The sequence below is a fragment of the Parasteatoda tepidariorum genome, chromosome 10 (genome assembly GCF_043381705.1).
Source record: "Parasteatoda tepidariorum isolate YZ-2023 chromosome 10, CAS_Ptep_4.0, whole genome shotgun sequence".
In the NCBI taxonomy this organism is placed as follows: domain Eukaryota; kingdom Metazoa; phylum Arthropoda; class Arachnida; order Araneae; family Theridiidae; genus Parasteatoda; species Parasteatoda tepidariorum.
Window position 1 is genome coordinate 28,313,807 of NC_092213.1, and position 14,214 is coordinate 28,328,020.

The window sequence follows — 14,214 nt, forward strand, 5'->3', positions numbered from 1 at the left end:
TTATAAAAAACTCCCTCTTCTTTCTCTTATTTTCTGTGGCCTGACCTCAATCAGAATTGTCACTCGATATTATTTTACAATAATTCTTTCAATTTATACTTATTATGAATTTCAATTCTTATAATGAAAAAAATAAGGACGCATAAATTTAGACGTCCTGTCGTTCAAATTTATTGTTTTTCATTTTTTTCACAATAAGAACTATTAATTTACACCACTTTTAGTGGCGTGTCATTAATCACATTTGTGGTTTGTCATTCCTTAACAATAATCTCTTCAATGTATACTCCTTCATCCCATTATTCGCGTTAATGGCTCCTTATTTTTTCCCAATAAGCCAGTTTAAAATATACTAATTATGGCATGCCGTTTTTAAAAACTGTGGTTTTTTATTAAGTTCCAATATGCTCTTCGAGAGCCACGATGGCGCAGGGGATAGAGCTCTCGCCTTCCAATGAGGTGAACCAGTTTCGAATCCCAGCGATGGCTGATCGATACGAATTCCACATCCGGCTGCACCGACAGCAGTGCTGATGTGAAATATCCTCAGATCCTGGGATAGAGTCCCCTTGCCATCAGGCTAAGCGTAGAAAGTTCTCGTGGTCTTCCTCTCCATGAAACGCAGATGCGGGTCAGTTGTATCAAAACATCCTCCACGAAGAAAAACTTCTCCCATTACTTAATCCAGGAGTTTCCTTGTCTTCTGGATTGGGTTCAAAACTAGAAGGCTACGCAGATGAGCATTAGTAGTCGTAAACCCGAAAATAATTGGGTCGACTGTTCAACGACTGTCGCAAAAAAAAATGTATTATATATATATATATATATATNTATATATATGATCCTCAATTGATATTTTTAGTGGCGTGTCACTTCTTTTTGTTCATTTTGTGGTCTTCTTATTTTTCACAGTAACGTATACTGTTTTGTAACAATATTATTTAAAAACGAGACACAAATTTGAAAGTTTTTATTCCGTAAACAATTTTGTGAACTTTTACAATTAGAGCTTTTAATGTCTTTATCAGACCTCAGTATAGAACAGTAGGTAACTTACCATCTTTAGTATCATTTAGAAAGATATACAGTCCTAATCTCAGAGCATGCTTAACTAAGGTCCCTTAAGTATCATTTAATGCCTCAAGACGGGTAATGTTGCATTTTAGAGTGAAACGTGTAAGTTAGAATTTAACTAGAAAGTGCTGTCAGGTTTATCTGTCGTTTCATTTAGATTAATTCTGTTAATTACTATGAGAAAATTAACTGTTACAACAACAATTTACTTTAAATGATTCTGGAGTAAAATTATCACAAATCTCTTAAAGCAAGAAAGGCGAAGAGTCACACAATACTTGGAAGTAATATAAAAGCAATATGACAAAATAAAGAAGAAAGTTAAAAAAAAATCACAAACACTAAATTTTTTTTTAAAAATATATGAAAATGGTGAAAAAATATAAAGCGAACACATTTTATTGGAAGTAATAATCAATCAGTCATGTTTAAAGCTTTGGAGCAGATGGGGCACCTTTTTCCCTTTTCTAAATTTTTATTGACACTCCAATTACTAGGAAAAATATATTAAGGTACTTTTTAATTATGAAAAAACAGTCTAATAGTTACTAAAAAAATTCTGTTAGTTTATCGGAATTACAATTGCACTAAAATATAAAATCCAAAAAAAGGTAGCTTGATATTTTTTCATTCATGTTCAAAAATTTATCAATAATTGATTTTGTAAATTAAGAAAATTTCATAGATGGATAACTGTTTCTCTTAGATACAAATAAGTACCGATAAGTACAAATTAAAAAAATTATTGCTTGAAAGTGAGCCGTGTTTAGAAGAGTTTACTTTTCACCCAGAAATTGACACCGGAATTTCATCATATGTTGCATATCATAACCATAAATTATTAAAATGCTAAATATAATATTTTTCACTTACTCTGGCCTAAATTAATGCAAAATAACATAAAAATTATGAAAAAATATATTTGTTAAAAATCAAAGGGTAAATGAAAAAAATTTAAACAATTTCTGTCTTGGTTAAATTATCTTAAAAAGATAGAGCCAAGTTTTGTAATTTTTTAAGTAACGGAAAGATTTTGAATTAACTATTATTATAGCAAATATTGAAACTATCAATTAATAAAAATTGTTATGACGTATATTAGTGACACACTAAGAAATACTTATACTATATTAAGGACCAAGATACTTATATCATAGTTCTAGTTACAGATATTAGGAATTAAGATACCGCTATTATGATTCAATTAAAACCAATTTGTCTGAAAATATTTTATTAAGCTTCATATACATTTTTTATTTTTATGTGCACATAAACTGCATCAATATACGGAGAAACAAAGTATAGTCAAAACTATCAGAATATGATATAATTTGACATGTTTCTGGCTCTATGGGAACACCAAAAAGTTCGATAATTTTTACCAAAGCTCTTTGGTAATGATTTTTGTAAAACCAACAATAAAATATGGTTTTATAATATGAGATAAAATTTAATAAAGGTTGTGGAATTTAGAAATTTCATCATGATATTTAAGAGCATGGTATATAAACTATCTCATCGGTTAAGTTTATTTTCAAGATTTGCATTTTTTACTAAATGTATGATAATGAGAGCTATAATTTTAAAAGCTAGAATTTCTAGATAACCGTTACCATATGATCGAAAAAAATTGGCAAATTAATGGTTTCAAAGCCATATATTTTAAATTTATTAACCAGAACTATGTTTTTTTTTATTTGAAATGTCATTACAGTTCTGTAATTTTCTCCATTTTTTCGAAGATCACTTAATACAATCTTACACTAATTTATGAACCAATAATGGTGCGATTATGAACCAATTGATACCAAAACGAGTTAAGAGTAACTTTCTGATGCCCTTCTACCAATAATATAAAACTAAAAATCCAAAAGTGTAAATATTGTAAATAGAAAAGATGGAGAATCATTTCTTTTGGTGTTGTTGTGTGCTAATTCATCATGTTAATTCATCAAAGCTTACATTCAGATTTTTTTACCCCTTTATAAACCTTATTTTTTTGTATTCATTTTGGTCAAACTAAGTGAAAATTATTATATTAAACATTTTAATGTTTTCCGGTCATTAAATGCAGCTTTTTGTGTGTTAAAGATAAAATCTTACAAACACGGCTCATTTATTAAATTTACAATTATTTTCAGTCTTTTAGATCTAAGAGAAACAGTCATATATCATTCAAATTTCTTTAATTTGCAAAATAAATTATTGATACATTTATGAATAAAAAAAAATCAAACTATTTTTTTTATTTTTTTATTTTAATACAAATGAAATTCCGATAATCGAACATATTTCTAATAATAAATATTAAACTGTTTTCTTTTATAATTGAAAAATACTAAAATATATTTTACTTGTAATTAGAGTATCTGAAAAAATATATAAAAGAGACATCGATGTTTTATTTGAATAAAAGGATTATCTTAAATATGAAGGATGTACTTGATAGTTTCGAAACGATCATCCGTATTTGTTTATTTAGCTATTTACATGTTGGGTTAGATATTCTTTTTTACTAGTCTATTTACTGTCAAGCTGATCTGTCAAACCTCATTTGCACTGTATTCCAAATATTCCAAATCATTACTGTAAGAACTACCTAAAACTCAGAGTGGTGGTACTCTTTAAAAATCCTTTTTTACAGGAACATGTTATGGAATAAAAAATATGATATACAGTAATTTTCAAATTAATAATTTCCATAAAATTACTGAATCACTCTAACTAAATAAATATCACTGCTAAAATTACGGTATTATATTTTACGGGAAAAAAGGATTTTTGGGTAAAAGTGATTTAATGGATGATGAGCCCAAAGTGCCGGTACTTATTACCGTAATTTGATCCAGAGTTTTTTTACAGATACTAATTGAAAGGAGAGAATTCAATCCTATTGTTAATTACCCCTAATTAGGAACCACTCCACTAACCAATTCGTATATATAATCAAAAGCAGTTTTTTACTTGCACTTTGATGCGGAGAACTCCGGCAAGTTTTCTAATCGAATCAAGTTAATGTTAATTTACAAAAAGTACAAAAGGTACTTAGTTGTAAAAAAATCTGCATTCGCGAAACATTTTTAATAGTTATCAGTATTTTTTTAATTATTTTGTATTTTAATTCCATTTAGATTGCCAAATTAACATCTGCCAGCACGGTAAATGCCAAATCCTGAACGAAGAGCCAGGTTACCATTGCAAATGTGATGACGGGTATTTCGGAGAAGTCTGCGATAAGTTCGATCCTTGTTCCCTCACCCCATGCGAGAATTTCGGAAAATGCTGGAACATATCGAGTAACAAATATCGCTGCGAATGTTTGCCTGGATTCTCCGGTGAAAACTGCAGTGAATTCAATCCATGTGCTATACGACCGTCACCCTGCTTACATGGTGGGAGATGTGAGAGTACCTCCAGTCATAAGTATCAGTGCTACTGTACTAAGGGTTATTATGGCAAGACATGCCAGTTCTTCGATCCTTGTTCTTTAGATCCGTGCCAAAATGGTGCAAAATGCCAAAATGCATCGCAAGAAGAGTATGTTTGTAGATGTGTTGCTGGATTTGCTGGTAAGTAGTAGTATTAAGTATTCTAATCATCGAGTTCTAATCGCTCTTTTATTTTAATTCATCACTGTAGATACGTTCATCATAGTAATCCTTTTAATTCATCATCCTTTCAATTTCTAAGTAGACTCAGTCTAAGGCGGTGGTCTTCTGAGTCAAGCAAAGTAAAGTAATCCTGCCACGATCAATTATAGGTCAAATATTTTTATTTATTTTATCGCCGTTGTTGAGCATCTTGTTTAAATAGTCTTTTTACGACCAATAATTTTTATTTATTTTATCGCCATTGTTGAGCATCTTATTTAAATAGTCATTTTCCGACCAATAATTTTCATCACCACAACCTTTCAATTTTACATAGATTCAGAAGGTAAAGAATTCCTGAATGAAGTGAAATAAAGCATTCCCGTATTAACCTGCTGTTTACCACGAAAGTCATGTAGATTAAGGCTCTTCAATTCCAAGACCAATGACATGATTGTGGCCAGCAATACGCCTTTTTCCCCTTATTAGCTGATATTTATCAATCCAACGCTTGGGGGGCATCGAGCCACCACCTGGGATAGAACCTAGTTCTTCAAAATGATAGTTCAGACACAAGCTACTGTTCCATCGGTACTCCATGCCTCAACAAATTTCCTTTCTCATAAAAAATTTGGAACGAACAAACTAACATTTCTGTTGTAGGCAATGAAAACCACAAAAATTTGTTATGGCCTAATGGAAGATTTATTGTATACAGAGCGAATCAGTAAGACTCGAAATGACTTAGTTGAGCATCATATTTTAGTAGTACTCGTTTCGCTCCTTTTTTTTAACGTCATACAAGAAAAAAGAAAGGAAATTTAATTATTCATGTATCCCTCTTTAAGATTCGAACCCATGTCTACTAGCTCTGAACTTACTGGATCACTATACTGGTACTACCACCATGATAATAAAAAAAAATTCAGAGTAGCTTTTAGCCGATATCAACTATCATAGAAGCGAAACATTTTGCAGATAACTTAATAAAAGCTCCGGATTTATTAAGTATTAGTAAATGCCTTGTGAATTCCTAAGTATTCCCTTGTAAAAAGGAACAATTTAAACCTTTTTCCTAAAGTTTTGTTTGTTTAAAAAGCCTTGAAGTGCAAAAACAAACTAATTGTTTCTCATATCCCCATACTCCAGTTAATATAATTTTTGTTTTACAACCGTTCGAAAAATCTATTGGTAAGTCGTCACAACCCTACATTTTCATGCACCTATTTTGCTCAATTATGGTGCTTACTATTTTAAGGTTTCAAACGGAAGCTACACTTTACAACATGTTATGATTAAGTGTGTCTGTTTATAGTAAAATCCTCTTCGGGATTGATATTTTCACTAAATCTTTTTAATTTTCAAGTTCAGTACTTTAATTCTAAGCATCCTTTAACACTATGTTTATAATTTTTGTATATTTTGTACAAATACTAACATATATACTATGGATAACTGTATCTATAGAATCTGCATTTAAAACTTAGCACTTAAAACTGAGACTTACAAAGCATATTAAGGCCAAATTTGGAGAGAAAAGTATCTGTAAAGATAAAAGTTGAAAATGTATATTGGTATAGTTGGGGTTTAAAAAAATTGTGATAATATTAATTTTATTTTGATTACTTAATTAAAAAAATGCATAAATAATGTATACGAACCAAATTCTTCTTTTATTGGTACTAACTCATAATTTTAAAATTTCTAAAACTACATATTGCTATTGTAAAACTTAAACTAGTTCAAAAAACCCTTAAAATACATTTCAGCTATCAATATTTTTCTTAGCAATAACTGAAAACTATTGTATTTGACTACATGCGGCATATGATAATAAAATTGATTTAACTATTATTCTTTCATTGACTGATTTATAACGATTTTCAGAAACTTCTGATAGTAATTGTAATAAAACAAGTTGTAAATTACCCAAATCATGTTTACAGTGCGCATCGTTTCCAAAAATCAATAATGCAAAAAACTATTAAAATATTATTTTTCCAATCCCTTAATACAAAAATATTCTACGTCTATATAATCTGCCTAACTAATAAATAAGAACAAAATTCGTTTTACTGTATAATAACTCGTAATGTTAAAATTTTGAAAACTACATGTTGCTATTGTAAAATTTGCACTAGTTCAGAAAATCACTAAAACCATTTCAGCTGTCAATAAGTTTTTAACTATAACTAAAAACTATTGCATCTCACTACACACGGCAAGTGGCAATAAAATTGATTTAACTATTATTATTTCCCCGACTGAACTATTAGTAATATGTTAGGTATCCTTAAACGAAAAATATTCATTTTTTAAAATAATTTATTTCACAAACTCCAATGATTATATTAACAAAAAATAATGAATACTAAACAAACATACATCGATTTTCCAAAAATTCCGATAATAATGGCCATGAAACAAATGGTAAATTACCCAAATCATGTTTTCAGTTTGAAAAGTTTCGAAAAATCAATCACGCATAACAAAAAATCAATTCTACAAGAATTTAAAATTTTCTTCAAGGCTCAAAATTTAGTTTCTGAAAGTTTTTACAAGTCGCATATGAATTTTTTTCAACTGTCTACCAGACAATAAGTTTTGAAAAAATTAGCAGACTGTCTAGTATTCTTTACGAAGTTGAGTTGGTGTTGTATTTGGTCTCATATTGTCAAATCCAATTTTCCAAGTCATTTGAGTTAAAAGCTTTTTCATAAAAAATATTTCATCATTGCTTTATTTGTTTTCTAACACATAATCTAATTGAAATATTGGTAAACGTTTAATCTGAATATGCATTCATAAAAATGTAAAGTTGCCTGTAGTATAATTCATATTTTCAATCAATATAGGTGAAATTGGATTATTTTTTAAAGCTTACTAAATTTGCTTTTGGTCATTAATGCTCAAAAAAATTTATAAATATCAAAAACATTTATATTATAAAAATAAACTGGGAAGTTATTGATAAAAAAAATTACTTAAACCATTTTGTTTCATTTTAAAAGTTGAAAAAATGAGAAACGCAAGGTAGAAAGCAAAAGGAAAAAAAAAGTTTAAATAACCCAAAATTTCGTGCAAAAAATATATATTCTTACACTCTATAAAAAATTGGTTCGTTAAACCATAATACACTTTAAACATGAGTATATTTTTATCATAAACTGTCATAGTTCAGCCACCACCAACAGCGTTTTGGAAGATAAGTGCTTTTCCTCTACTGCTAGTTTTCCATATCTCTAATTTAACCATTATCATGCAAATTTACTTGATTTGAAAATATAATAAATAAATATATTATCAAGTTTAAGCAACTGGTGGTAGTATTTCGGAAGATTAAAGCTTTTCCCACGACCCGAGTATTTTCTTACTAGCAGTCCGCAGTTGAACTATTATTGTGCAAGTTTACGTACTCGAAAATGTAAAATAAAAATTCAGCAATTGTTTGTAAATATTAGTAAATATATTTTGCTTTTAATTTCAGCGAAGTTAGCGTGTTCTCACATGTCTGTGATATTTGAAAAAGTTCTTTTTTGCACATTTGGAACTTCACAAAAATTATATGTTTTGCATAATATTTCTCATTTTCAGGTAAACAATGTGAGATAGATATAGATGAATGTGCATCATCTCCATGTAAACATGGTGCAACATGCAGAGATGGAATAAACGCATACCATTGTCGTTGCTCTCCGGGCTATAAAGGAAAACGATGCAATATTGTTGGTAAGCGGGATTTCATTCAATCTACTTTATAATCACGCATACTGTAAAAAATCCGGATAAAAATTGCAGTAAAAAGTATTTTTACAGGAACGTGCTAAAAAAATCTGATATATCGCAATTTTTACAGTAACAATTATGTATTGCTGAATCACTCTAATTATATAAATATTACTGTAAAATTTATGGTACAATATTGTAATTTTATGTACAATATATGGTATAGTTTAATGGATTATGCACCAAAATTGCCCCTTTCTTATGCCATACATTTGATCCCGAATTTTTTACAGTGTAGTTTGTACTGATGCGACGATATTGTACCGAGTTCTCTAAATGTAGGCTGATTATCAAAATAATAGTAATAATATAAATGAAAATAAAAATAAGTTTTAAATAAAAATTTATAAATTGCATTGTTTTAATCGGATGCTTTAATAAGAGATGAGAATCTATATTTAGAAGAAAAAAAAACAGTTTCATTTATTTAATTTTTAATGCTGAAATTTTTAATACATGCAGCACATCTGGCAAAGGCGAAGTCTGTAAATAAGAGTTTCTAACTAACTTCTTTGGTGTGCATTTTATTTAATTTTGTAATCTTGAACAGCCGACCCAATTTTGGGTTTACGACTACCAATGATCAACTTCGTAGTCTTGCAATTTTTAACCCAAGACAAGGGACAAATTCTGGATTAAGTATCGGGAGGCATTCGCCTTAGTGGAGAGATTTTTGATAAAACTAACCCTAATTTGCGTTACATGGGGAGGAAAACTACAAAAACATCTCACGGGGGTCTCTAACCCATGATCCGTCTACCACTGAGGATATTTTACGCCAGCACTGTGGTCGGCGCAAACCGGATGAGGAATTTGTATTGACCAGGCAAGCCTGTGTGTGGGGCTTGGCTAAACCATTTACTTAAAACAGAAATGAAAGAAATCTAAATACAATAATTTGAATCTGATGGTAATTTCCTATTGCCAAAAAAGAAATCTCAGCAAAATAGATTCGATAAAACGTGTGTCAATGATACCTCCCGCTCAAAATATATCACATTTAAAACCAAAATATGTGATATTTACCACACGCTTTTTTCATATGTAATGGCAACCTACTTACTTATGTTTGCATATGAAATTCATGTGTAACAAATTAATCCAAATGGTCTGGAAATGTTAAGTTTACCTGTAAAGTTCCTGTAAAATAAACTAATCCAAATGGTTGAGAAATATTGTTACGTTTACATATAAAATTCCCGTAAAATAAACTAATCCAAATGGTCGAGAAATGTTGTAATGTTTACATATAAAATTCCCGTAAAATAAATTAATCCAAATGGTCGAGAAATGTAGTTCTGTTTACATAAAAAATTCCCGTAAAGTAAACTAATCCAAATGGTCAAGAAATGTTGTTATGTTTACGCATAAAATTCCTGTAAAATAAACTAATCCAGATGATCGAGAAATGTTGTTATGTTTACGTATAAAATTCCTGTAAAATAAAATAATCAAAACGGTCGAGAAATGTTGTTATGTTTACATATAAAATTCCTGTAAAATAAACTATTCCAAATGGTCGAGAAATGTTGTTATGCTTATATATAAAATTCCTGCAAAATAAAATAATCAACATAGTCGAAAAATGATCGATAAATTATTAATAATTTAAAACTAAATAATAATTTTATAAATAAGTTTATGCATAATTATAAATAATTTTATGATTATAAATAATTTCATGCATAAATAATACTGTAAACATAATGGCCTACAGATTAAATAACGAGTATGGTTCCTCTATAAGAAAAGCGAAAAGTATTGTGTCTTCAGCAATAAGCAATCATTTTCAGTATTTCATCACATAGAATAAACAAAATGCAGAATATTGATAAATGCTTCCTTTCAGAAAGAATAAAAAAGAAAAAATTCCTTAATAAAAATTTTATTGCTATTATTAATTCAATGCTTATGATTTCCTTCCAAGTTAAAGCTATAACAAATATTTTACAAAGCATTACAAATTTGAGAATAAACATTTTATTTCCCCAATATCTCAATTATTGTTTTGAAATACATCATTGTAAATATCAAACTTTCAAAAGCTTGAAGATTAGTATTTTAACAAAATGTATTAAAATTTATTTCGCCTATTGTCATATTTTGAAAAGCCAATATGGTATTTTCTTTTATTATTCATTTAAACCATTTGGTATTTTTATTCAAATATGAGATTAACTTAAAAGGCTTGATAAAATAAATCACTTTTATAGCCTAGCAAGAACGTTTCTGAAGTTTTGAATGTGATAAAATTTGTCATCTTAATATCTTTCAAAAAATATCCTTTACATAAAGCATATTTAATGCCAGACAATAGCAACTTATTCGTATTTTCTAAGGCTGTAAAATACTAATTTTTAGGGGAGAGGAAAGAAGCTATGAAACTAAAATGGTATCATAAAAGCAAAAATTATTACGATAATTTATTTAACTCTAGAAGAAATTTCCTTTTAAATATTTTTGAATTGTTAAATTTTTATGTTGCATTAAAATTTGAGTGTTAAAAAGACTTTTTTGGCCATTGAAAATTACTGGCTTCTTTCCATGTCTTCAAAATGCCAGCAAAAAACACAAAGAGAATGTTATGAAAAATGTTGAGATCAAATCAAATCGAATAATTTTGAATTCTTACTTAATAAATTTTCAATATTCATAAAACGAATATTTGTTATTCTTTTAAGCGTAATGTTTTTAGAATATATCTTTAACTAAAAGAAATAATTAAGATTATTTTATATATANATATATATATATATATATATATATATATATATATATATATATATATATATATATATATATATATATATATATATATATATATATATATATATATATATATATATATATATATATATATATATATATATATATATATATATATATATATATATATATATATATATATATATATATATATATATATATATATATATATATATATATATATATATATATATATATATATATATATATATATATATATATATATATATATATATATATATATATATATATATATATATATATATATATATATATATATATATATATATATATATATATATATATATATATATATATATATATATATATATATATATATATATATATATATATATATATATATATATATATATATATATATATATATATATATATATATATATATATATATATATATATATATATATATATATATATATATATATATATATATATATATATATATATATATATATATATATATATATATATATATATATATATATATATATATATATATATATATATATATATATATATATATATATATATATATATATATATATATATATATATATATATATATATATATATATATATATATATATATATATATATATATATATATATATATATATATATATATATATATATATATATATATATATATATATATATATATATATATATATATATATATATATATATATATATATATATATATATATATATATATATATATATATATATATATATATATATATATATATATATATATATATATATATATATATATATATATATATATATATATATATATATATATATATATATATATATATATATATATATATATATATATATATATATATATATATATATATATATATATATATATATATATATATATATATATATATATATATATATATATATATATATATATATATATATATATATATATATATATATATATATATATATATATATATATATATATATATATATATATATATATATATATATATATATATATATATATATATATATATATATATATATATATATATATATATATATATATATATATATATATATATATATATATATATATATATATATATATATATATATATATATATATATATATATATATATATATATATATATATATATATATATATATATATATATATATATATATATATATATATATATATATATATATATATATATATATATATATATATATATATATATATATATATATATATATATATATATATATATATATATATATATATATATATATATATATATATATATATATATATATATATATATATATATATATATATATATATATATATATATATATATATATATATATATATATATATATATATATATATATATATATATATATATATATATATATATATATATATATATCAAAATTACGCACAAGTTTCAATATTTAAAAAAAAAAACATACTATATAAATAAAAAATGTATGTGTGACATAATGGTAAAAATATGATAATTTTTTTTAAATAGAAATTTAAAAAAATATTGTCAAATTTCTCAATTTATGGATAAATTTACTAACAAAAACAATGAATAGAAAGCCTTATTCTTTTTGTATAATCTATAATACTTCAGTAAATCTCAAACTCTTTCTAGCCATTTCAACTATCTAAAACCCTCAGTGAAGATATATGGCAATGACACTCTTACAGAAAAAAAAATCGCCAATTTAATGCTTGAATAGCCGCAGCTTTTAAATCTGTTGGGACAGCAAACGATTTGGTTGGATTTAGAATTCAAATTAATTCGTTTTTATCTCCCTTGTAGAACACTGTCCTCCTCACACAGTTCACAGCAATAAAGGGGTGTTCCGCTGGAATTCTACCTCCCATGGGAGGGCTCAGCTGATCGAGTGTCCTTTCGGCTCAACATACCCTGACCGGGAATCCGCCACTGGATATGCCAGGAGGCGCTGTTACCTTCTGTCCAACGGATCAGTGTCCTGGGGACGAACAGATCTCAGCAGCTGTCGAGAAGAGGTACTGAATGAGCTTTCCTATTTCTTCCTTAATTTGGCGACTTGGTAATAGGATTTTAGTAGACAGACGTTGATCCTTTTCTTACACTTAGGAATCATTATTCTTCCTTTTCTGTCATTAAAGTTCTGCTTACTTAAGGAATAGAATGGTTAAAAAACGTTCTGTCATGATTTAACTCTAGATGTTTATTAAACGCTGCGTTAAGGAAGGTTTTATTTGGTTTAGATAAAGGTGTCGAGGAGCAAACGTTCATAAAAGGCAGGTTGTTGTCTTCTAGTATTAAAGCATAGAAATAAGAAATTTAAGCAGGAAATGTATGTAAGAAATATATTTAATTAGATTTAAAGGTGATTTCAGTTCACAAAAAGTATTTCTATATGCTTTTCTTTATTCCAAAAGAGAAGTTTTAAGATTGAGGAATAAATTCTATCTCAAAAACACTCAGTCTAACTTTGGTATCTTAACTCAGAAAGAAAGTATGATCGAAACTACCAGAATATAGTTACATTGTGGCCTTATGGGAACATCAAAAAATACGGTAATTTTTACCGAAGCACTTTGGTAGTGACTTTAGATAATATTAATAAAACAAATTTTGTTACCAGGCTGTTCGGTAGTAAATGTGGTAAAATTTAGTAATTTATTATGATACTTTACAGAATGGCATAAAAACCATTAATTCGATTAAAACTTTTCAGTTTTATATTTTTACTGAATATGAATAAGAGTTATAATTTTGAAAATCAAAATTTCGGGTAAACCTTTATCGTACAAAAGGAAAAATTACCAAATGAAGGTTCAAATACCGAATATTTTAAATTAATTACCAGAATTATGTTTTTATTATTTTTTTACTCAGAGTAATTTACGATACTAGCATTTATCGTAGGTCTGTATCTGCAGCTGATTTGGCAGTGTGTTACTTATGTTAT

General features: G+C 26.0%; 1 protein-coding gene across 1 annotated transcript in view; it reads left to right on the forward strand.

Annotated features, from left to right (window-relative positions):
- The window catches only part of LOC122269195 (uncharacterized), a 423,526-nt gene that overhangs the window by 379,734 nt on the left and 29,578 nt on the right, over window positions 1-14,214 (forward strand). The window contains exons 5-7 of the mRNA XM_071186412.1: window positions 4,206-4,643; window positions 8,259-8,393; window positions 13,071-13,282. Of these exons, the coding sequence (XP_071042513.1) occupies window positions 4,206-4,643; window positions 8,259-8,393; window positions 13,071-13,282 (785 nt within the window). The remainder of the gene's footprint in view (window positions 1-4,205; window positions 4,644-8,258; window positions 8,394-13,070; window positions 13,283-14,214) is intronic.